The sequence below is a fragment of the Asterias rubens genome, chromosome 21 (genome assembly GCF_902459465.1).
Source record: "Asterias rubens chromosome 21, eAstRub1.3, whole genome shotgun sequence".
NCBI lineage: Eukaryota > Metazoa > Echinodermata > Asteroidea > Forcipulatida > Asteriidae > Asterias > Asterias rubens.
Window position 1 is genome coordinate 5461679 of NC_047082.1, and position 27379 is coordinate 5489057.

Sequence of the window (27379 nt, forward strand, 5' to 3'; positions counted from 1 at the left end):
CTATTGAAAAGCGTTTTTGAAACTGTTTGTCGAGTAAAACATTTGACTCCATAAATTGGAGTGCCGTGTTACTGTAGTCCACGGCATATAAGGAAAACTGTGCAATTTCGAGGCATTTTTGTGTGGGTCATTATATTCTTCTTTTAAAACATCTTTCTAACCATTGTATTTTATAACAAATGGTTTTAAACGCTTTTCATCCAAAGACCAACTCGCCCGATCCAAGGCAACGTTTCCCTTTAAGCAAGACACTTCACCACAATGATTCGTCCTTTGAATGGGACGTAAAGCTTTTGGTCCCAAAATTATATTGTAAAAAGAATGGTTTGCCCCAGTGTTCCTGGTTTGATTGGCAACATATTGCGCCACAGCACCTTCTAAGCCATTACATGGTGCTATAAAGGAGCTGGGGTCGATTTCACAGAGATATGAAAAACGTACGGCTAGTCCTAGGATGAGTAACGCATCCTACATGTACATGTAACTAGAAATAAGACTAGTCTTAACTCTTTGTGAAATCCACCCCTGGTCTCATAATTCAAATGTAGTCCCATACATGTATATACCTTGCAGGAAAATACTGTAAATTAAATTGCCTTGAGCATAACTGAGTGACGGATAAGCAAGATAGATAAGAAGCCACTATCATGGTTATTATAAATATTACTATTATTATTATTATTATTATTATCATACTGACGACAGTGAGATAGATGGCCTTTGGAAGACAACTGCAGCGTAGAGCATAGACAGGATTGATGGGGAAAGGGATAAAGAATAGGCTGGGCAAGAAAGAGGGGTTACATAGAATAGGAAATAGAGGATTGAAAAGCAGCATTCCAATAGGTCTGGCTCAGATAAGAAAACAATTTCTTGTTCTTCAATTTATTTAACTATTTCCTACAAAATCATCTTCACAATTTAATTGAGTAAACTCAAAACTTGAATGGGCAGAGATGACCTAATCAAAATGGTGCAATACGTCTTCAGCAAAGACTAGGTTTTTCACTCAACAATGATTAGTGCAAAAACACAATTGACACTGTAAGTAAAACATGCATACATGTACATCATTAATTTATTGCATGATTAAAAAACCTCACATAACACTCTAGAAATTGTATCTCAAATCTTAGCATGTTTACCTTGAGTAATATGCAAACAATCTAATGTAGATGAGTTTGTGCATATATAATTATTGCAAAGTGTTACTTAGATTTGCATCCAAGCTGTAAATTCTGTCATTTGTCTCCGTCATCAGAAATGTCGCCCTCTTTTGATGAATCTTCAGCCTCTATTCTGGTCTCTAGGAAGAGAAGTGGGAACATTCCGAGAAGGCAACCAACTGCCAAGCCAACAGCCCGACCCTGCATCAAACAATATTCAGATAACAAATTCAAATAACTACAGCCTTTGATTATTGCAATGAATCTTGTGAAACATACAATAAAGCCCGGTTCATACTTCCTGCGAATGTAATACGAATTTTGAAGTCACAAATTCGTAAAAAATAATTCACATCAGTTGACTAGTGCTTAACTCTACAAAAAAAAAACATGCAAAAACAGCCCTGTGGCGCTTCGCATTCGCAGGAAGTATGAACCGGGCTTTGTTCTACAAAACCCTATTTCGCATGTTTGTCGAAGCTCCTTACATAAATACCTCAGACAGTTTCGCTAATCCTATTTGTGGAGGGCGCGTCATGTGGGGGTGTTTATAAGGTTGAAAATGACCAGCTGGAGCTGTTTATAACTGGTTGTTTTCGGATACGTTTGTGCGGGTTAGCCCAGAACCTCAGGGGTGATCGATCTTGCCGTGCCATTTTGGCCCATGAATACGAGGATACATACTACTACTGCTACGCGCACCGGTGCATAACCAAAAACTTTCTCAGTCATAAAAATGCAACACACGTGAGAGCTCAAGGAAATTAGAAAACGGATAAGTTTTACAGAGTTTCTTACTTTATTACGCTATTTACAACCAAAAAGGCATTTATGAATGGGAATAAAAGAGTAGTGACTCGTTCTTAAAGGAACACGTTGCCTTGGACCGGTCGAGTTGGTCTTTGAAAAGCGTTTGTTATAAAATGCATATGGTTGGAAAGATGTTTTTAAAGTAAAATACAATGATCTACACAAATATGCCTCGAAATTGTGTGGTTTTCCTTTGAACCCGTTGACTAACACAGCCATTTATGGGAGTCAAATTTTTGACTCCCATAAATGGCCAATCGTGTTAGTTCGCAAAGCAAAAGGAAAACCACACAATTTAGAAGCAAATTTGTGTGGATCATTGTATTCTACTTTTAAAACAGCTAATCAACCATATGCATTTTCTAACAAACGGTTACAAACGCTTTTTATAGACCAACTCATCCGATTGAGAAAACGTGTTCCTTTAAACTGCCATTTAAAACCTTGGGTTGTGGCCGTGCTGTAAAGGCCCCGGCGCTACCCTTTTATTCCCTTAGTAATGTTTGTTATGGCTAAATATCAACCAGGATAAGAACATGCTGGTGAAATTGTGACAAACTATTCCTTACTGCTGTCTATCATGGAGCATGCAAAATAACCAATAAACCCAAGGCATTTTGTGTAGTACAGAATCTTTACTTTTTGGATGACTACATGTAAGTTCATTTCTGACCTCTAATTTCTAATAAACACGCCATCAACGCATGCTACTTGTGATCATTTTAGTCAAACTCAGTTTTAATGAAAATATAACCACAAAGGAAAGTCATTGATAAGTTTGGCAGCTTGGCCAATAATGAATTTCAGCCAATGCCTTTTAAAGTTCTCTTAACCCCCACACAGCAAACAAGCACTATGTGCATAATGAAAGTAAAACACTTCTAAAAGACTGATAAATACCCAAGATGGCCACCACTTCATAAAATTATGCTATTTGAAACTTGACAAACTACAAAATGGTCAAATCTGTTGTCTTCAATACTGTGGTTACCACTGTACATCATTCCATCATGATTTACAGAAAATCTATGTCAAAGTCAGCAACAAATGTTAATCCAGAAGTTTTGTTCTCTGCAAACAAATACGATGCAAAATTATACAAAGTTTCATGTTTCTGAAGCTTATAGGTTGTTCAGCCCAATCAATTTCAACTCTATGAGTTTGAATGGTTCTAAAGTTAGACCATTTCGGGTAACCCAGAAAAGTTAAACCATCGAGTTGGGGGGTGGGGGGGGGGGTTATCTTTTATTTAAAAAACCCACATCCGGTTAAACTCACAACATATGACCCATTGACCTCGACAACAAACTGGAGGGGAGAGTCTGCTTTGACCTCTTACCAAAGATAAACCATACCGGGTTAAACTCTGTGCTGTCTGACCACAAGGGGAATAAATATTTACAACTGCCTCCTCGCTGCTCGTAAAGTAAAACCAGTTCGGGTCTAACTTTGTACCCTGTCTGAACATACATTGTACCCATAGTCAACTTACCAATCCTGCACTCCACCTTGTTTTCCTCATCACAGCTTGTTCTGGGGTTAGTTCTTTAGGTTGGACACCAATCCTATGTGCTATTGACTCAACATAACCAGCCAACCTGTATAACAAAGAGCACAGACATTCAGTTGTGTGTTTCAAAAATGGAAGTGTATTGTGGGGGAATTAAACTACATACTGTAATGTACATGTACGTATGTATACATGTACCATGTTTTTTTCAGCACAAACACTTATTCACTATCAGAATACAGCACGCTCTCTACAGACGGGTCAGGACTAGTTGCTGTTTTCACACTGCATCATTGTGACATGCTCAAACAGTTTGTTTGGCAATAAAATAAACTGAAATAAATATTTGGATACATTTTTTAATATTCCAAAGTGGACTTACCCAACACCAGCCAGATCAGATATCAGATTGCCAAGAGCAGCAGCTAATAATAAATGGGAGATTAAAACAAGATTCAAACTTACAAAATATCAATAAACAGTATTCATAAATACCTCAGACAGTTTCGCTATTCCTATTGGTGAAGAGCGCGTCACGTGGAGGTGTTTAAACCTTTGATAATGACCAGTATTTATAACGGACTGCGAGTGGATACTCTGCGCTAGTCTTGGTGCAAGACGTTTCTTGTTGTGGGTGATGCGGGCGCTGTTGGTGAGTGAAAGGCCGCGCTGTGTGTGAAAGGAAAACGAGAACGTGTTGCACCAAGACTATACGCACATGCGCACGAATGGAGCCAGGAAACTGTCAGAAATAGGCGTCTCAGTAATAACAATGCAACACACGGACGTCATACATGTACATGTACATACATAGCTCAAGCACGTCGGAAACGGATAAGTTTTAGAGTTTCTTACTTTATTACGCCTTTTAACCAAAAAGACATATGAATGGGAATAAAAGAGTAGTGACTCCTTCTTTCATCATGGCCGTTTAAAACCTTGCAGGGTTGTTGCCGGTTCTAAATGGCCATGAAAGAACGAGTCGCTACCCTTTATTCCCTTATTATAACACCCCTTACAAAAATTCTGCCTTTATCATTGGTTTAGAGCGCGTTCACATGATATGTCTCTGTTTTACTAGAAACCCGGCAGCCCTGTGATAGTCGTTTGCCATGCAATAGTCAAAAGACTATTACATTGCGCGCATGGTACCCAAACATCTTTTTTACCACCTCAAACCCAATCAGTTGTCAGCTGTGTACCTGAAATGGGCGTATGAATGTTACGTGTACGAGGATGATGAATAGTCTGTTGGTGTGTTATAAAACAAAAACTGACTGCTTTAACTCGTGCTATGGTTAAAACTCTAAATTTAATTTAAAACTTTAACTCCCTCGGTGATCCCCAGACCCTTCCATTTTCCCTCGTCTGCGCCTTGAGAAAACTATAGAGCGCTGCAGGATCACCTCGGGAGTCATAGTTTTAATGATAACACTCGAAGCAGTCAATATTTGTATACTACAAGTAGTAGACTTTTGGATTGATTGTTTTTCTTCTTATTTTTAGCATCAATGTTGTTGGCCATGACATGAATCCCTGCCAGCCTGCTCTCAGGATTCAAATATTTCTTACACAAAATTACTACAATTTCTTACTAAAAAACAGTTGTTCTGTCATTACTTATTTTCTTAGTTTTTAGCAGATGCTTTGTCTATTTGACTTCAAACTATTTGCATCAATATGGGCTTATTTTCAAAATTAACTTGTCGTCATGGTGCTTTGATAATAATTCATACCATACACCAACAGTTATACACTTCAATAGGTTGACAGAGTGTAACAACGGCCAGTGACAACGGCCTATCCCAAAAGTACATATTTGACTATGATATTTTCATATCCATTCAAAATAATTTTATTTTTAACAATTTTATATTGATAATAGGTACATGTAATTATTATTTGTTTTCTCAGGTGAAACACAGTTTTAACAACTAAATGCATACATTTACTCAAACTTTTCCATGGACAGTCAATCGAGGAAGGTAATACAATGACCCCACATACCCTTGTCATTTGATTGGTTGAACACATGCTACAAGTCATCCACAATTTAATAATAGAGTCCAATATGGATTTAACTATTGAATGCTTCACAGCAGTTTCTAAAGAAATTGTTCCTCTGGAACCAGGATAATCTACATACTGTAGTTAGTACTACACGTAATAGGCCTACTAAATTCAAAAATCAACATTATAGAAGAGTTGTGTTACCTGCCATTGTTGATATGCCAAGCGTTACTCCTATTGTTAGATCTATGTAATCACCCTGAAATAAAGGCAAGAAGAAAATAGATTTACCTACAGTAAATTAGCAATTTTGTTGTCTTTGGCCATTTGCAAAATCCTCATACACCATTTTTAATCAGTAGGCCTAATGAACAACACTTTGTTTTGTGTTTTTCGTTCAACCTTCACTTACACTTTGGTTTAATTTCACTGTTTGTTTGTTTGTTTGTTTGGGTGTTTGTTTGTTGGGGTGTGTGTTTGTTTCTAAGTTTTTTCAAGGGATTGTTAGTTAGTTGTTTGAGGGATTTTTATTTGTTTTAAAATTGCATATATTGCCTAATTTGTAAAATACAGGTTTTCATGGCTAATTTCAGCAATAATTAAAGGCAGTGGACACTATTGGTAATTACTCAAAATAATTATTGGCATAAAACCTTTCTTGTTGACGAGTAATGGGGAGAGGTTGATAGTATAAAACATTGTGAGAAACGGCTCCCTCTGAAGTGCCATAGTTTTCGAGAAAGAAGTAATTTTCCACGAATTTGATTTCAAGACCTCAGGTTTAGAACTAGGTCTCGAAATCAACCAACTAAACGCACACAACTTCGTGTGACAAGGGTTATTTTCTTTCATTATTATCTCGCAACTTCGATGACCGATTGAGCTCAAATTTTCACAGGTTTGTTATTTTATGCATATGTTGAGATACACCAACTGTGAAGGCTAATCTTTGACAATTACCAATAGTGTCCACTGCCTTTAAATAGCAATTGATAACAAACTTTTCCAGGAAGCTTATCATGTAGCTACTTTTGCACTCACTCTTTTTTGTGCACACATGACTTAGATCATCTTTTCAGTTTCACTTTTAGTCATTCTATTTCACTTAAAGGCATACACCACCAAATTCCATTCTTCAGTTGAATATTGCTACTACATTGTACTACATTGTACGTGTACATGTACCTAATTACATGTTATATTTCTAACAATGGCAGCCATACAAACAATAGAATGCTAGACTGGATCTTATGTATAAAACTTATGATGTATGATGTAAAGCGCTTAAGTCGCATGGGTGCCGCCATGTTGTTTTTAATGTTAAGTGGTGCCCGCACCCTGCTAAAACGATGCGTCCTGGGGTCAATTTCGGGGTACCCGTGGGTTGGGGATAATGTGTTGTTTGTGACGTCACAGTCAAAGCACGAGCGTGTATAACTTTGTGATTGAGTGCAGGCGTCCTTTGTGTATGTGATGTCACAGTCACAGCGCGACCGTCCAGTAACTTCACGCGTACAAATACAGTAAAGAACAATGTATGGGGGGGGGGGGGGCGCTAGGCACGACGACAGGACGAAGGCTGGTGGGGGTTATTAGAGCACGTTGCGGCATCCCGCTATTCTTTTATTCAAAACCTTAGAGTATATAATGTTAACAGAACTAGTGCTATACATTATACTCAGAGTACATGTATAAAGGGCTAAAGGCAATATGAATCAGAAAGCATAGGACATCGAATGTAAACATTTGAAAATGTTTGCTATTGATGAAATTGAACTCTTGCATTTGACTCCCATGGAACATGCAGTACAGGTAAACAAAATTGTAAAAAGTTTTAAAACCTGACATATAAAAATATACTTAAACTTTAAAAATGCCTTGAGGATATTAATGAAAATGAACAGGCCGTAGACATCATTGTTTGAAGTGTTGTAGCATTTTTCGTCTTCAAATTCCCAGAGCTCAGTAAAGTGGTTGTAATACAACAGGTTTGTTGCATGACAAAAAGGCAAGCATGCTTAACTTTTGTTGTTATTTAAAGATCATTATTTAAATACCATTAATTTAGTTTTTAAAATTGCTGTCATGATCATTATTTTAATATCATTAATTTAGTTTTTGAAAAATACACATAAAGTAGGTAAAATTGCTGTCATGAGTGGGTTTCCTTTTGAACCAACCAGCTGTAGTGGTTCTTTCTTCAATTTTCCCATTTGATGTTGTTGTTGGTTTTTCCCCACTGAAACATAATCACCAAACTTGATTAAATATTCACATGACGGTTTGGTTATTGTGTGGTCATTGAAAGGAAAAGATCTTCTTGCATACACAGTTACCATGGTAACATGTACATCATGAAGGAAAGACTTTAGATTGTGTTATGGACATGTATTTAAAAACACATAGTGTCAGGGTCTTATGGGAGGTACCTCAAAAACTAATAAGAGTGAATCATCTTGAATAATGAGCAAATTGACTTACCGCAACGATCATGATTGCGTTGTCCAAGAAGCCAAAACCAATAAATGGAATGCCATTACTGAGTGCCACTGTCAATGAAAGCAAGACAATTTACAATCAATTTATTCATTTGATGTCATGTAAAGCACATTGAGACGGTTATTGTGAAATGCGCTAGTTAAATGCAAATTAAGGGCACACAATACACGTAGCCTACATCATAAAAAGAAAGAACCACTGATTAAATTCAATCAAAATAATAGTTGATAGTTGGTGGAACACGCAGTCTGGTGTTTGTTAAATCTACCTGAGTTTATTTTTGAATCTACTATCTTTTTAAATTAACTGGTCAGGAAACACGCAATTTATAAATTGTTTTCTAATTATTTAGTAAAATAAATTTACACAACTGCTCTACATAATTTTATGTATGGACCTAACAACACACTTAGAGCACTGGTTCAATAGTTTCAACATTGACCATGTATCAAATGCTCTGATGTTTTTAAAAGTAACAAAAGGGATCATTTTACAAAGTGTTCTTTAATTAACCCATGTTTATAAAGCTGTCTTTAGCACTGCAGCATCGACATCCATTGTTGTCAATTTGCCAGCGTTATTAATTTCCCTGAAGTTCAAGGCTATGCATTAAAATAGACTCTATTGTGTAATATGCCTGTTAAGTGTTATCTGTTCATACTGATGGTCACTGAACGATGCTTATAAATATTGCATTTGGCTTAAGGGCATCGTTGGTAATTGTCAAAGACCAGTATTCTCACTTGCTGCATCCCAACATATAATTTGTACATAAATTGACAAATCTGTGAAAATAAGGATTGAATCGGTCATCAAAGTTGTGAGAGAATAATGGAAGAAAAAACACCCCCGTTACACAAATATGTGTTTTTTCAGATGCATAATAAAAGACCTGAAACCTTCTACTACATGTATTTGACTGTTTGAGTGAGAAATTACCTTTTTCTCAAAAACAATGTTAATTCAGAGGGAGCTGTTTCTCACAACATGTTATACTATCAACAGCTCTCCATTGCTCATTTTACTTGTTAAAACAAGTAAATTTTTGTGAGAACAATTATTTTGAATAATCAAAAGTAGTGTCCAGTGCCTTTAAATAAATTTGACAGTAATTCATGTAATTATTCTCTTTGAGTTGGAGTTGTGACAGACTATTGCAGAGCAAATGAAAATTAGAACAAAATCGGCACCCACAATTATCTGCTAAAATCTCAGCAGGAAAATACACTCAACAATGCACAGTACATACACTATGACTACTCCATGCAATTTCATATGCTTTTTTATAGTGCTTTTAAAAGGCACTGAATACGTTTGGTAATTGTCAAAGACCAGTATTCTCACTTGGTGTATACTGATAATATGCTTAAAATAACAAGCCTGTGAAAATTTGGACTTAATTGGTCATTGAAGTTGCAAGAAAATGATGAAAGAAAACACCCTTGTTGTACAAAATAGTGTGCTTTCAGATCGGAATAAAAGGCTTCTGGCCAGAAAGCTTTTATTATTTTAGTGAGAAATAACCTCTTTTAAAACAAATGTTACTTCAGAGGGAGCCATTTCTCACATTGTTTTATCAACAGCTCTCCACTGCTCGTTACAAAGTAAGGTTTCATGCTAATCATATATTTTGATTTTTTACCAAACGCGCACAGTACCTTTAATGCAAAAAAATGGTCCATGGTACTACATGTACATGGTGTACCCTGTAAGCTCATCAACACCAAATACCACAACTAGAGAACTATGACTCTTGCTTCTTATAAGTTGCCCTGTTCTTTATTTAATTTCAGATCCTGTCAGCATTGCTTTAGTCAGCAAATAGTCTTATACTTATTTATGCTGACAGTATCATTCTTCTCCCGTCCGTCATGAGTACCACTATCCCCTGCCCAGCACCTGCCTGCACCATGACATGGCCCACTTCCACACCCCCCGAGGTATTGCTCAGCCTGATCAATCTGCATGGGAGGACTGCTCACCCAGTCGACCAGGCCCCCACACCTGCACCTGCCCCAGGGGCAGCCAAGGCTGAGAAGGTGAAACGGCCTGCTATATTGGCAGCTGGCACAAGTGAAGAATGGGCGTACTTTGAACAACGGTGGTCAGACTACAAGGCAGCCACACATCTCACAGGCTCAGACATCATCTTCCAGCTTCTTGAGTGTTGCGATGAGGCACTTCGCAAAGACCTCACGCGGACCTTCGGTACCCTCGCCTCCAGTGATGAACAGACCATTCTCAGCAACATGAAGACACACGCCGTCCGTCAGGAAAACATAATGGTCTCACTGATGCAACTCCAACAAATGCGCCAGGACCGCGACGAGCCAGTACGGGCCTTCTCAGCCCGCCTCAGAGGTCAGGCAGGAGTATGTAGCTTCAAGATTGAGTGTACCTGCAAAACACAGGTCAATTACAGCAACATTAGGGACGCTCTCATCCGGGGACTCGAGGATGAAGAGATCCGCTTGGACATTCTCGGTGAATCGAGACAAGACATGTCGCTGGAGGAGGCACTCAGGTACGTCGACGCCAAGGAGAGTGGCAAGAGGTCAGCTAGCCGCCTCCTTGAGGGCGGCACCACTACAACTGTGTCTGCCGCTAGCTCCTACAGGTGCCAAGAGAGGGGGCGACTGCGAACCCTAACTGCTACTACGGGACCCGCAACCTCACTCTGCGGTCACTGTGGCAAACCAGGCCATGGACATGGCAGACAGGACCGTATGAAGAAATGCACAGCCTACAACCACAAGTGCACCAAATGTGGCATCCTTCACCACTACGAAAACGTTTGTCGTCAGTCACTGCGCAAGCAACACCAGCCAGCACCCCTCACCGTACCTCTACCAGGGGATGACGCCACCGCCATCTTTGACTCCCTATGCTCCGTCAGCGATATCCCAACACACAGCGCCCATGCAATCACACTCCAGCACCATGTCTACAATGAGTTCTGCGATGCTTGGGAGAAGCGGGCATCCCTATGCTCCGTCAGCGATATCCCAACACACAGCGCCCATGCAATCACACTCCAGCACCATGTCTACAATGAGTTCTGCGATGCTTGGGAGAAGCGGGCATCCGACCCCCAACCCTTCATCGATGTCTCCATCAAGGCTGTCCCGTCCGACGCCCGAACCCTCGGCTTCCCCACCTCCATCCTCAGCCCAACTCCCGCTGTCTCCTACCCTGCCATGGCCAACACTGGATGCCAGTCATGCTTAGCTGGCACGAAGCTCCTACCCAAACAAGGACTCAGTAGGCATCACCTCCTCCCTGTCACTATGAAAATGACTGCTGCCGACAACCGTAGCATTAACATTGCAGGTGCCATTGTCCTGAGAATCTCTGGGACTTCCCCTTCAAAGGAGACAATTGAGACGCGTCAAATAGTATACTTCACCGACTCCTCTGACAGGCTGTTTTTATCCAAACAAGCTTGTGTAGCCCTCGGCGTGATCTCTCACAAGTTCCCCTCAATTAGTGAGGCACACGAGCCTAGCAGTACCAGTGTCAATTCCTGCAACGCCCACGCTTGCGAGTGCCCCCGACGTCAAGCACCACCACCTCCTCCCACATCACTCCCACTCCCAGCCACAGAGGAGAACCGAGATAGGCTTGAAAAGTGGCTGCTCGAACACTACCAGTCAAGCACCTTCAATGTATGCGAACATCAGCCACTTCCCATGATGTCTGGCCCCCCCAATGCACCTCATGATCAACCCTGACGCTCAGCCGGTGGCTCACCACACGCCCATCCCTGTCCCTGTTCACTGGCAGGACGACGTGAAGGCAGGCCTAGACCAAGACGTATGCCTCGGTGTCATTGAACCAGTCCCTATCGGCACACCCGTTACTTGGTGCCACAAAATGGTGATCTGCCCCAAGAAGTCAGGCAAGCCAAGGCGGACAGTTGACCTCCAACCACTTAACCGCCATGCTCTCCGTGAGACACACCACACCCAGTCACCCTTCCACCAGGCACGTACAGTACCCCCTCACACATGCAAGACTGTCTTTGATGCATGGAACGGCTACCATAGCATCGCCCTTGATGAACGAGACCGCCACCTCACAACATTCATCACCCCATGGGGTCGCTATCGGTACCAAGTTGCCCCACAAGGCTACATCGCCTCGGGAGAGGGTTACAGCCGCCGTTTCGACGAGATCGTTTCAGACATCCCACGGAAAACCAAGTGCGTAGACGACACCCTTACAATGTATGTGGTCTGACACGATTGAGGAGTCATTCCCATAGGCAGTTGAATGGCTAGACATCTGTGGCCGTAACAGCGTCACACTGAACCCCTCTAAGTTCATGTTTGCCCAGACAACAGTGGAATTCCCCAACCACTGTACGTCCCTGCCCTCGCTATCTTGAGGGCATCCAGAACTTCCCTACCCCCCACAACATCACTGATGTCCGCAGCTGGTTTGGCCTGGTCAACCAGGTCTCATACGCCTTTGCCGCCACTGAACGAATGCTGCCCTTCCGCCAACTCCTCAAACAGGGCACCCGCTTCATCTGGACAGACCAATTGGACCGTCTCTTCCAGGAGTCTAAGTCCCTGATCATCAATGAGATCCATAAGGGGGTGGAGATCTTTGACAAGACCAAGCCAACCTGCCTCGCCACTGACTGGTGCAAAGAGGGTCTTGGGTTCTGGCTGTTCCAGAAGCACTGTACCTGCTCTTCCTCCAACCCCTTTTGCTGTAAGACTGGTTGGAAAATTACCCTCGTCGGAAGTTGCTTCACTTCGGGGGCTGAATCCCGCTATGCCCCAGTGGAGGGGGAGGCCCTAGCAGTTGTTGATGCACTCGACAAGGCACGTCACTTCACACTTGGCTGCTCTGACCTCATCGTTGCAGTGGATCACAAGCCCCTCCTGAAAACATTCGGCGACTGCTGCCTCAACGACATACCCAACCCTCGCCTGCGCAACCTCAAAGAGAAGTCTCTTCGCTACCGCTTCCGCGTCATTCACATACTCGGCCTACGCCACGCTGCAGCCGACGCCGTCTCACGCCACCCTGTTGGCAAGCCAACGCCGATGACCCTCCCAGATTATGTTGCAACCGTACTCAACCCCCACACTCAGCTCCCCACGTTTGAATTGCCACACTCCTTCCTCAGGGCCCTTCGCACACTCGATCAGGACACCGCTCATGTTTGCTCCCAGGCGACCTCACCTCCCACTGCAGTGATTAAGTCAGTTACGTGGGATGACGTCCGCCTTGCTACAGTCAGTGACCCCTCCATGTCAAGATTGATTGAGCTCATTGATGACTTCCCTGACCTCCCTCCTGAACTACGCCAGTATCACCAGTTTCGTGACGGCCTGACCAGTTTTGACGGGGTAGTCCTCTACAACGACCGCATTGTCATCCCCCCATCCCTCCGCGATCGCATACTTCAGGCCCTGCACTCAGCTCATCAGGGTGTCTCACAATGTGCTCACGGGCGGAATCATCATTCTTCTGGCCAGGTATGACACCTGCTATTACAGAGATGCGGGCACGCTGCTCATCATGCAACCGCATGGCACCCTCACAGCCGAACGCACCCCCCACCCCTCCACTCAACCCAGTCTACCCATTCCAGTGCCTTGTGTCCGACTACTTCCACTACCGTGGCCAGCACTACTTGGTGGCTGTGGATAGATACAGCAACTGGCAAATTGTGGAAGAATCTGCTAATGGCGCGGCTGGACTTATTTTTGCCCTGCGAAACCGCCACACGCGTGCTGCTGAACGCCTTTCCCAACACACACGTGTCCTTCCCCCACTAGTCGTTGGGGACTGTGCCGCATCCAAAACCAGACAGGCCCCAGCCCCACCAAATGGGACAAGACTGGTATCGTGGTTGAGGTGCGCCAGTTTGACCAATATGTCGTGAGAGTGGATGGCTCTGGACGTGTCACACTTCGTAACAGAAAATTCCTTCGCAAGTATATGTCCGTGCTTCCTCCAGCCAAGGTGGCACCACCTGCATCTCGCAGCCCTGTCCTGCCGCCTTTTACCAAGCCTCACCCGCCACACACTGATCCCTCCGACACTGCGGACGACTCACCAGGCCTCCAGACGCCTCCTCCCCTAACAAACTTCCACCCAGACTCACCTCAGCGCCCGGCAGCCGTTGGCCCTGTCCCCCGAGCTCTTCGGGCCCTCCTGCCTCACAACGTTCCTGGACACAAGGAACATCCCATCCCTGCCACAGCACCCCTCCCTTCGGCCCCCACCCCCGACTTGCACACCCCTCCCGTGCGTCGTTCCACTCGTCAGACCAGCCCTTCAGCCTGACAGTCTATGGAGACTTTGTCACAGAATATCGTTTTTTGGAGGAACCTCCAGTTCTCTAGTTCCTATACGTTCAGTTCCTCCACCGAGTTGTGTTCATCTGGTGCTGTTTACATATCAGTCTCTTTGTCGCTTCCCTCCAACGACTTGGGGGGGCATAGAGAACTATGACTCTTGCTTCTTATAAGTTGCCCTGTTCTTTATTTAATTTCAGATCCTGTCAGCATTGCTTTAGTCAGCAAATAGTCTTATACTTATTTAACAACTAAGGACAACCGGTCTAATAGAGGTTTGTACAGTACTGAAACTAATATGCATTCAAAGGATATTTTGAATAAATACCAACCAACCACCCAACATACAAGTGTAATACCCAACCACCCCACATAAAGTGTACCTCCAAAACACCCCACATGAAATGTACCATTCAACCTCACACATGAAGTGTAACACCCAACCACCCCACATACAAGTGTAACACCCAACCACCCCACATACAAGTGTAACACCCAACTACCCCACATAAAGTGTACCTCCAAAACACCCAACATGAAGTGTAACACCCAACCACCCAACATACAAGTGTAACACCAAACCACTCCACATAAAGTGTACCTCCAAAACACCCCACATGAAATGTACCATCCAACCTCCGCGCATGAAGTGTAACACCCAACCACCCCACATAAAGTGTACCTCCTAAACACCCCACATGAAATGTACCATCCAACCTCCCCACATGAAGTGTAACACCCAACCACCCCACATGAAATGTACCATCCAACCTCCCACATGAAGTGTAAACACCCAACCACCCCACATGAAGTGTAACACCCAACCACCCCACATGAAATGGGCCATCCAACCACCCAACATGAAGTGTAACACCCAACCACCCCACATAAACTGTAACACACAAACACCCCACATGAAGTGTAACACCTACCACCCCACATGAAATGTACCATCCAACCTCACACATGAAGTATAACACCCAACCACCCAAAATGAAGTGTAACACCCAACCACCCCACATGAAGTGTAACACCCAACCACCCCACATGAAGTGTAACACACAAACACCCCACATTAAGTGTACCACCCAACCACATCACATGAAGTGTACCACCCAACCACATCACATGAAGTGTAACACCCACCACATCACATGAAGTGTAACACCCAACCACCCCACACGAAGTGTACCTCAAAAACACCACACATGAAATGTACCATCCAACCTCCCACATGAAATGTAACACCCAAACACCCCACATGAAATGTACCATCCAACCTCCCACATGAAGTGTAACACCCAACCACCCCACATAAAGTGTAACACACAAACACCCCACATGAAGTGTAACACCTACCACCCCACATGAAATGGACCATCCAACCTCACACATGAAGTGTAACACCCAACCACCCCACAAGAAGTGTAACACCCAACCACCCCACATGAAGTGTAACACCCAACCACATCACATGAAGTGTAACACCCAACCACCCCACAAGAAGTGTAACACCCATCCACATCACATGAAGTGTAACACCCAACCACCCCACATGAAGTGTAACACCCAAACACCCCACATGAAGTGTAACACCCAACCACATCACATGAAGTGTACCACCCAACCACATCACATGAAGTGTAACACCCACCACATCACATGAAGTGTAACACCCAAACACCCCACATGAAGTGTAACACCCAACCACATCACATGAAGTGTACCACCCAACCACATCACATGAAGTGTAACACCCAACCACCCCACACGAAGTGTACCTCCAAAACACCACACATGAAATGTACCATCCAACCTACCACATGAAATGTAACACCCAAACACCCCACATGAAATGTACCATCCAACCTCCCACATGAAGTGTAACACCCAACCACCCCACATGAGGTGTAACACCCAACCACATCACATGAAATGTACCACAAAATCATTCCACATTAAGTGTACCCAGGGGTGAGAGTAATTTTTAACGAAAAAGTCTGAAACTTGGATACAAATTCAAAGGTGTTGAAATTAGGCCGTTGTAACCACTGGGGTTATACATGTAGATTCCACAGAGCTTTCTGAAACAGTATGTAAAGCACTAGAGTAGTAGACCAAAGAGCAGGATTTCTTTTGCATGATTTTCTTCACCACGTCGACATAAAAAGTCTGAATTCAGCCAAAAGTCTGAACAATCTCATCCATGTGTACCTCAAAATATATTAAGTAGAATTACAAACTTACCAAGTCTCAATTGGGCTTTTGTTGGGGGAACTACTTCTTCTTTATCTATGGACATAAAGCAGTAATAAATGTTTTAGAATTCCATTTTTACTAGGCCTGGGTGAATTATTCGAATATCCGGTTAATGGCGAATACATGTAGGTTTTCCTATCCGTAACCGCAAATGCCTTTTTTTTTTAAACCGGATATGCGCATAGGGCGCAAATAGCTATTTATAAACCGGATAGTTCTGTAATTACAACCAAGTAACCAGGTATTCTTTAATATTCGAATATCAGCGAAAGTCGGGCGACAACTGATAGGAATGTTTTGTCTGAATCCTTATGAAACTTCTATTAAGACAGCATAAAACAGCATAAATTAAGTATTTAATTAAGCTCACCTCCAAGAAGAGCTAAAACAATGACATTTCTGACGTAGTTTGTTCAAAGATTTCGAAAGTTTTCCTTCACGTAGAGTCAATCACAATCAAAAGAAAAAGCAAATCGCCATCTTTAAATTAGATCCGGTTATTTTTATGAATGAACCAAGTGAAACTGTCTAAAACTAACATCAATCCGCCCAAAAGATCTCATTCACAAACGAACAGCGCCCTCTAGCGGCAAAAAAACTATTCAAATATCCGGTTAATTTCGGATAGTTGGCCAGCGGTATCCGAATATCAAAATTTCACTATTCGCCCAGCACTAATTTTTACAAGTAAAGTTTTGAAGGGAAGTATATATTGAGGGAACTATGACTTTACCGGATAGTTCTGTAATTACAACCAAGTAACCAGGTATTCTTTAATATTCGAATATCAGCGAAAGTCGGGCGACAACTGATAGGAATGTTTTGTCTGAATCCTTATGAAACTTCTATTAAGACAGCATAAAACAGCATAAATTAAGTATTTAATTAAGCTCACCTCCAAGAACAGCTAAAACAATGACATTTCTGACGTAGTTTGTTCAAAGATTTCGAAAGTTTTCCTTCACGTAGAGTCAATCACGATCAAAAGAAAAAGCAAATCGCCATCTTTAAATTAGATCCGGTTATTTTTATGAATGAACCAAGTGAAACTGTCTAAAACTAACATCAATCCGCCCAAAAGATCTCATTCACAAACGAACAGCGCCCTCTAGCGGCAAAAAAACTATTCAAATATCCGGTTAATTTCGGATAGTTGGCCAGCGGTATCCGAATATCAAAATTTCACTATTCGCCCAGCACTAATTTTTACAAGTAAAGTTTTGAAGGGAAGTATATATTGAGGGAACTATGACTTTACCACAATGTGTATCTCACAGAAAACAAAACCATCACGAGTTGTCCAAAGATGTTCACCTGAGAGTACCATCTACATAGTACCAGTACTCATAATATAATGTGGTAGCACTAGCAGTATCAGTGGGCATAATATTAAAGTGGATTTTTAAACCAATCTCATAATCTTCATCAACACAACATGCCCAACCAAACATTCCGAAAATGGAAAATGTAAACTTTAACTCAAACCAGCTTATGTGCCAGTGACTATGACACTCATACTTTATGCAAACTCTTGCCAAATTGTACTCTCGCCAGCTTGTACTACAACCAACTCCTCAGCATCATCATCCTTCGGCTGTGGAGCAGGCATTTACAAGCTTCTTCCAACTACGACGATCAACTACCCAACTCCAATTCCAACCAACTCCTACTCCAACCAACTCCTGCTCCAACCAACTCCTACTCTAACCAACTCCTACTCCAACCAACTCCTGCTCTAACCAACTTCTACTCCAATCAACTCCTACTCCAACCAACTCCTACTCCACCCAACTCCTGCTCCGACCATTTCCTACTACAACCAACTCAAACTCGAACCAACTCATACTCCAACAAACTCCTGGGGCGGATTGCAATACAACGGTCTCAGTCAGCAGTCTAAGACCAGTCAGTTATAGCCGGCTATCTGCCTTAGTTGGTCTTAGCTTAGTCAGTTATTAAGCCTGTTGCAATTAGCCGGTCTTAGATAAGTCGGTGAAAAGTAATGAAATACGAACAAATGTCCCATAATACTTAGCACTCTGCAGGCACTGGCAGTACGTCATTGTTCTTATTGCTTTGGTTTAAATCATCGGATATCAAATCTGTGAGTTGTATAATTTTTACTTTTGGGAACATACATTTACGATACAGTCACCTTGACCATCATCATAATGCCTCCCATGGGTGTAATCTATTTCTAAATACAATCTCATCCTAGAGCTTGTTGTATCAAATCATCTACAACTAACAAATGCAGCGCCATCTTTAAAACCAAAACAAAGACCGATTATAGTCAGCTCAGAGCAGGCTTAAGATTTAAGACTGGCTATAATTATAGACCACGCTATTGCAATCGGTCTATAATTTTAAAAAGACTGTCTAAGCGCATTTTAAGTTAGCCGGCTATAGCGCATAGACTGGTTTAAGACCGCTTGGTGCAATCTGCCCCTGCTCCAACCAACTCCTACTCCGACCAACTCCTACTCCAACCAACTCCTGCTCCAACCAACTCCTGCTACAACCAACTCCTACTCCAACAAACTCTTACTCCAGTCAACTCCTACTCCAACCAACTCCTGCTACAACCAACTCCTACTCTAACCAACTCCTACTCCAATCAACTCCTACTCCAACCAACTCCTGCTCCAACCAACTCCTACTCCAACAAACTCTTACTACAATCAACTCCTGCTCCAACCAACTCCTACTCCAACCAACTCTTACTCCAATCAACTCCTACTCTAACCAACTCATACTCAAACCAACTCCTAACAACCAACTCCTACTCCAACCAACTCATACTCCAACCAACTCCTACTCCAATCAACTCTTACTCCAATCAACTCCTACTCCAACCAACTTCCAACTCATACTCAAACCAACTCTTACTCCTGCTCAAACTCCAACCAACTCCCAACTCATACTCCAACCAACTCTTACTCCAATCAACTCCTGCTCCAACCAACTCTTACTCCAATCAACTGTTACTCCAATCAACTCCTACTCCGACCAACTCCTACTCCAACCAACTCCTGCTCCAACCAACTCCTACTCCAACAAACTCTTACTCCAGTCAACTCCTACTCCAACCAACTCCTGCTACAACCAACTCCTACTCTAACCAACTCCTACTCCAATCAACTCCTACTCCAACCAACTCCTGCTCCAACCAACTCCTACTCCAACAAACTCTTACTCCAATCAACTCCTGCTCCAACCAACTCCTACTCCAACCAACTCTTACTCCAATCAACTCCTACTCTAACCAACTCATACTCAAACCAACTCCTAACAACCAACTCCTACTCCAACCAACTCCTACTCCAACCAACTCCTACTCCAATCAACTCTTACTCCAATCAACTCCTACTCCAACCAACTTCCAACTCATACTCAAACCAACTCTTACTCCTGCTCAAACGCCAACCAACTCCCAACTCATACTCCAACCAACTCTTACTCCAACCAACTCCTACTCCAACCAACTCCTACTCCAACCAACTCATACTCCAATCAACTCTTACTCCAATCAACTCCTACTCTAACCAACTCATACTCAAACCAACTCCTACTCCAACCAACTCCCAACTCATACTCAAACCAACTCTTACTCCTGCTCAAACTCCAACCAACTCCCAACTCATACTCCAACCAACTCTTACTCCAATCAACTCCTGCTCCAACCAACTCTTACTCCAATCAACTGTTACTCCAATCAACTCCTACTCTAACCAACTCATACTCAAACTAACTCCTACTCCAACCAACTCCTGCTCCAACTAACTCCTACTCTAACCAACTCCTACTCCAACCAACTCCTACTCCAACCAACTCTTACTCCAATCAACTCCTACTCTAACCAACTCATACTCAAACCAACTCCTAACAACCAACTCCTACTCCAACCAACTCCTGCTCCAACAACTCCTACTCCAACCAACTCTTACTCCAATCAACTCCTGCTCCAACCAACTCCTACTCCAATCAACTCTTACTCCAATCAACTCCTACTCTAACCAACTCATACTCAAACCAACTCCTACTCCAACCAACTCCCAACTCATACTCAAACCAACTCTTACTCCTGCTCAAACTCCAATCAACTCCCAACTCATACTCAAACCAACTCTTACTCCAATCAACTCCTGCTCCAACCAACTCTTACTCCAATCAACTGTTACTCCAATCAACTCCTACTCTAACCAACTCATACTCAAACCAACTCCTACTCCAACCAACTCCTGCTCCAACCAACTCCTACTCCAACAAACTCTTACTCCAATCAACTCCTGCTCCAACCAACTCCTACTCCAACCAACTCTTATACCAATCAACTCCTACTCTAACCAACTCATACTCAAACCAACTCCTAACAACCAACTCCTACTCCAACCAACTCCTACTCCAACCAACTCCTACTCCAATCAACTCTTACTCCAATCAACTCCTACTCCAACCAACTTCCAACTCATACTCAAACCAACTCTTACTCCTGCTAAAACTCCAACCAACTCCCAACTCATACTCCAACCAACTCTTACTCCAACCAACTCCTACTCCAACCAACTCCTACTCAAACCAACTCATACTCCAATCAACTCTTACTCCAATCAACTCCTACTCTAACCAACTCATACTCAAACCAACTCCTACTCCAACCAACTCCCAACTCATACTCAAACCAACTCTTACTCCTGCTCAAACTCCAACCAACTCCCAACTCATACTCCAACCAACTCTTACTCCAATCAACTCCTGCTCCAACCAACTCTTACTCCAATCAACTGTTACTCCAATCAACTCCTACTCTAACCAACTCATACTCAAACCAACTCCTACTCCAACCAACTCCTGCTCCAACCAACTCCTACTCTAACCAACTCCTACTCCAACCAACTCCTACTCCAACCAACTCTTACTCCAATCAACTCCTACTCTAACCAACTCATACTCAAACCAACTCCTAACAACCAACTCCTACTCCAACCAACTCCTGCTCCAACAACTCCTACTCCAACCAACTCTTACTCCAATCAACTCCTGCTCCAACCAACTCCTACTCCAATCAACTCTTACTCTAATCAACTCCTACTCTAACCAACTCATACTCAAACCAACTCCTACTCCAACCAACTCCCAACTCATACTCAAACCAACTCTTACTCCTGCTCAAACTCCAATCAACTCCCAACTCATACTCCAACCAACTCTTACTCCAATCAACTCCTGCTCCAACCAACTCTTACTCCAATCAACTGTTACTCCAATCAACTCCTACTCTAACCAACTCATACTCAAACCAACTCCTACTCCAACCAACTCCTGCTCCAACCAACTCCTACTCCAACCAACTCCTGCTCCAACCCACTCCTACTCCAATCAACTAACGTCCGTCGATGTCGGTTTTTTCCCATTATCGATATATCAAAAATTTAATATCGAGTATACTCGATATATCGAGTATTTCCCGCGCGCAAGATGGAAGCCTAAAAACAGCACTTGGTATACTCATGGAGGTAGAAATATTTATACCATAGACTGACAGTTTAATAGGGTTACATTTCAACTTGTTTTTGTCTGATCCCCCGAACTTGTTTGTAGTCCAAACAATTTCAGATTGCGTAGTCCCGCCCCGATTATTTCTGGTTTTACAACAAAGTATGATCGCTGCTACCGCTGGCTTGGCCAATTGGTGAACGCTCACCACAATTCTCGATTCGTGATTGGCCATGATTGGCCGTCTCAAAATGACACAGAGCCTTTGTGAGCTGCGTGACTCGCCGACATTAAGGTGTCAGTCGATGCGTGGACGTAGAAGTGTCAATCAAGTTGTCCGACGGGCGCGCGGACTACCTTTACGGTTGAAAATGGTTGAGATAATCATCGAAAAAAAAATCACTAGAAAGTCCCGCAAAACACAGACCTACCACTCAGCGATCACAATATACAACGCACGCAGCATGCAGTCACATAGTCTCCAATAAAGGCTCGTAGTCTTTTTACTTTGCATTCTATAACCAAGGCAAGAAACATTGAATGCTAGAACGCCCTCTATTGTCGAAATAACGCAGTGCATCACGCGATACCGCCTTGACCAAAGACTGCATGTGTCTGCGCATGCTTGGGCAAACGGGTTTTTCCCCCGAATTGCAATAACCATACACGCTGGTGTGCACGCTTAAACCGTACAACAGCATAGTCTTCGCTGGTACGCACGCAATAGCCGCCGACAGCGTGGTCTGCGAAGCATATAGTTCCTCGGAAATGTTAGCTTGTTCACCGAAAACAACACAACGTGTAGGCTTTATTTGACCAAAATGACGCCATTACGATACCTTGGATTGATAGAAAGATTATTGTAAGATTGTTTTCTTCCTTGTTTTGTTTTGTCTTGTTGATTCGGGGAAGTTTTTGCGGGGTATTTTTGCAAAGTCAATAATGCTGTGATGAAGACGCATTGATTTTGATCACATGCACAATGGGAAGTTGCATCCTAAACAGCCGATAGGCTAGGGCAGCAGCGGCGGTTTCTTTTGAGGTTTTACAGTGCGCTCGCCGCGGGGTCGTGAACTTCTGCGGCGGGCCGGCGGCTGATGGCGAAAACACAAAGAGCATGCAGACATACTTGCTTGTAAAACGTATTTTATTTAATAGGGCAACTCAAAATGATGAAACTACATAACGACGACGGCTTTTCAAACACAGATTTCTTTTAAATAATCGGACACTCTTTTGGTATTTTCGATATCATTTAGGAACATCGAAATTTTCAAAACATCGAAATTTTTCGATATATATCGAAAATCCGATATTACGATATGATTATAAAAGTGACATCGGCAATTTCGATGTCAAAAAAATATCGAGTTTTTGAGTATTTTCGATATATCGACGGACGTTACAATCAACTCTTACTCCATTCAACTCCTGCTCCAACCAACTCCTGCTCCAACCAACTCCTACTCTAACCAACTCCTACTCCAACCAACTCCTGCTCCAACCAACTCCTACTCCAATCAACTCTTACTCCATTCAACTCCTGCTCCAACCAACTCCTGCTCCAACCAACTCCTACTCTAACCAACTCCTACTCCAACCAACTCCTACTCCAACCAACTCCTACTCCAACCAACTCCTGCTCCAACCAAGTCCTACTCCAACCAACTCCTGCTCCAACCAACTCCTACTCCAACCAACTCCTACTCCAACCAACTCCTGCTCCAACCCACTCCTACTCCAATCAACTCTTACTCCATTCAACTCCTGCTCCAACCAACTCCTGCTCCAACCAACTCCTACTCCAACCAACTCCTACTCCAACCAAATCCTGCTCCAACCAACTCCTACTCCAATCAACTCTTACTCCATTCAACTCCTGCTCCAACCAACTCCTGCTCCAACCAACTCCTACTCTAACCAACTCCTACTCCAACCAACTCCTACTCCAACCAACTCCTACTCCAACCAACTCCTACTCCAACCAACTCTTACTCCATTCAACTCCTGCTCCAACCAACTCCTACTCTAACCAACTCCTACTCCTGATTACGACTTGCCTGGTACTTCATAACATTTTTGTAAAGTGTTACTCGTGTTGTACAGCGAATGTTTGTCGGAACCCTTGAAGCACTGTTGTGTAGTGTACGGTGGACAAACCAGGTTACAAAAGTATTCAATTCAGTGCATGAAGGTTGAAATGTACAGAGATGACTAGCAGTTTTATACCAAAGCTTGACATTATGTCATGTCACATCATTGAAAATTTGTGAGCAGTAAAGCACACCCCACCTTCCCTACAAAGGTGTTTGATTACTGTTAAAACCCTTTCACTTTTGTGCGCAAGCCAATTAAAATCTGACAAAAGTAATTACTTAGTGCTCACTCATGCGGAACAGGTGAGGAGTGATTTGGTAGAAATTTAAAAGCTATGACCTTGGTCCACCAATTCTTAGTGAAAAAATTATGTAAACTTATAAAAAATCCAATTGGGATATATTTTTCTAAATGTATACTTATTTTTGAAACACCCTGTAGAAAAGGCGAAAGGCAATGGAGTGTTGAGTACTGTGGTTTCGATGGTTGACTAGGCTTCCAAAAGATTTGTTCGAGTGACTGCGTCACTGCGCATACGTGGCATACAATCAAGGGTCCACCAAATGTGTTCACTCGAACTTGTTCTATGGATGTAAGTTGATCCCAACCAAGTGTCTTGTGTACTTTGCTGGTGAGAGGTGTTTGGGAAACCTTGGGTATGATCTAGATTCTATTCAACAGTTCTATATCAAGATGTGTCGTTGAAGAGCTATTCCAAATTAAGTCACAGTTTACTCAAACTGAGGAAAAAATCAAAGATTTCACCAAGTGATTTAGAGTATATAGTGGGAGAATTTGTTTTTTATCTATTAACACCACCAAGCCATATGGACACAGATGGGTTCTGATTAATTTCAGATTAATTAAATTAATAAGACTATTTCAATTTAGGATCAATTTAGACACATGTGTACTTGACGCAAGGTGTCTAAAAAGCACAATGTTTATGAAACTATGGTTCCTTACAAGTTTTTCAGAGGATCCAACAGCAATGTTTTGGTTTTACCGATATAAAGAGAAAGTGTGTATGTTTTAAGCCAACCATTTATGTCTGAACTAAGGTTTAGAGTAATTGACTTCATTAATAGTAAATGAATGACCAAATCAAAAAAGATTTTAATTTATAACCTTTCGCTGTCAATCAACCTTATTCCTTTTTGTAGTTTGCACAACCGTACGAGACTCTGCTAGGGTTGAAACATACATGTAGTGCATGTTTGATAAAATCAGGACTAGTACTGAGCAAGCCATATTTCACACAAGTATTGACTGCATTCTAGCATCACACCACTAGGTGCCTACAATAGGTAACATTTCCAAATTGGACTCCCACTTTCTCATATTGTTTTTTATTATCAAATTAAAAAGTGTTATTCTTTTAAAATTAGATTTTGCTTTTGGTAATAATTGGTGAAAAAGTGTAAGTTTGATCATTGGATACAGAAAGTTGTTCACATTGAAAATTATTTGAAATTTACAGTATAGTCGTTTGACCAGTTCGGGATCATTGACCAGCTTTTCAGATCTGCACTCACTTTAAACATGTACTTCTCACATCGCCAATTTCTGTTGATGCTCTGAATGAAGAAGAACATCAAATAACTCAACAAACCCCCCAAAGGGTGGCAACGTATCAACAAATTAATTAAGGCAATTTTTCTGAAATTTGGCTGCAATACATGTATTTATATTAAAAAGAAGAGTTGGTTAAAAAAGCTGTAAAAACTTTTCACCTTCAATTTGAAAATCAGGGCGAATGTCAAATGTGAAGAATGTGTAAGAAATATTTATTAAAACAACTTTTAGGGGGTTTCGTACCCTTGACCAGTTTGGGATAAACTAAATATCTTATTGCGTCAAATGGTGGCGCACTCAGTCAGGTAAAACTGTACGGCTACTGTATAAAGTTTAGTTATTGCTTTTAAAGGGCTGTGGAACAGTCTTCACAAGGTACGTATAAAAAAAAAATAATCGTCTGTGGGGCGGTTTAAAGGCTCTTTTAGAACATCGCTGGTTTCCCAATACTCGGCTTAGTTTCCTTTTTTATTCCAGCCTCCTCCTTTTTTCAAAACTCCGCCCTCATTGTTGTTATTATACCACTTCATTTTAGTGGTATTAATTAAAGGCACTTGACACTATTGTTAAATACTCAAAATAATAAGCATAAAAACCTACTTCATATCGAGAAATGGGCTGTTAATAGAGACATTATTGTGAGACACGGCTCCCTCTGAAGTAACATAGTTTTTGAGAAAGTAGTATAACTAAAACATTTGAATTGAATTTGAGACCTCAATTGAATTTGCGACAAAGCTTGTTTCTTCATTTATTCTCTTGCAACTTCAATAACCAAGTTTTCACAGGTTTTTTAGGATAACTTTCCGTATGGCGCCACCACTTTTTCACTCATTTTTACAAAAAGGGATATATCAATCAGGTAAATTAGATACTATATTATTTTATTTCGAATGAAAAAGTGGTGGCGCCATACGGAAACTTTTCCGTTTTTTATTGTATTATTGAGATACACAAAGTGAGAAGACTATATTATTATATAAATAATGTTTATTTTTGTCCTATTTGACTTTGAGTTTTCTAATCTGACTTTGACTTGAGTAATTTTAGATAGATTTATTTTATATCATTATGAATTAAAAGGTGGTGGCAGGGTACGGAAACTCTTCCCTTTTTTGTCAGTGGACACTTGGTGAGGTAATATCGAACTGATAAAACGTGTTTGTTTAAGACGACAAAAAAAACAGTCAGCAGAAGAATTGATCTAATAAAAATAGAACTGTTCACTTTTCAATTGAATTTGTTAAATGACTGTTCACTGAAACCGATTAATATCATCACCGTGCAAACTCACCCTTTTTTTGATGTAATTCCTGCAGTTTTTGAAGCTCGGCTAGAACAAGGGTCCTCTCGTTGGGAAATAAAGACACGACGAAGTCTTTGCACTTATCCTGCGTGTCCAATGCATGCCTCCCACGGAAAAAACGGTGTTGATGATATGTGTACTGGAATCGCCTAGAAATATAGTTTAAATACCAACCACTTGCGTTACTGGCTTCAACAATGGACGGTTTGCTTACACTGTGAAATCTCCTTAGAAAACGAACACATTTTCGATTATTATCTGTAAAAGTCTCTGGAAATCTCTTCAAAATTTTAGGGAATTGACGACCACAGCATCTTCTCGTGGACGCTGCCAT

At 42.0% G+C, this 27379-nt stretch overlaps 1 protein-coding gene across 2 annotated transcripts; it reads right to left on the minus strand.

Annotated features, from left to right (window-relative positions):
* Window positions 1-220: 220 nt before the first annotated feature.
* Window positions 221-27379, minus strand: LOC117304899 (transmembrane protein 65-like). Of its 2 annotated transcripts, XM_033789545.1 has the most exons (7): window positions 27034-27379; window positions 16560-16604; window positions 7978-8045; window positions 5701-5755; window positions 3869-3911; window positions 3469-3574; window positions 221-1367 (listed from the first exon to the last, which is right to left on the minus strand). In XM_033789545.1, the coding sequence occupies exons 1-7, from the start codon at window positions 27377-27379 to the stop codon at window positions 1242-1244; spliced, it is 789 nt and encodes a 262-aa protein (XP_033645436.1). In that variant the 3' UTR covers window positions 221-1241. The 2 variants fall into 2 exon arrangements, with proteins under 2 accessions (XP_033645436.1, XP_033645437.1); XM_033789546.1 differs by lacking the exon at window positions 16560-16604.

Bases quoted from the DNA above. Each gene is read 5' to 3' on its own strand.
- LOC117304899 (XM_033789545.1), bottom strand. From the start codon at position 27,379: ATGGCAGCGTCCACGAGAAGATGCTGTGGTCGTCAATTCCCTAAAATT. The intron at 5,756-7,977 runs GTAAGTCAATTT...CCTTTATTTCAG, and splicing joins ACGCAATCATGATCGTTGCG to GGTGATTACATAGATCTAAC. The intron at 3,912-5,700 runs GTAACACAACTC...ATTTATTATTAG, and splicing joins TGGCATATCAACAATGGCAG to CTGCTGCTCTTGGCAATCTG.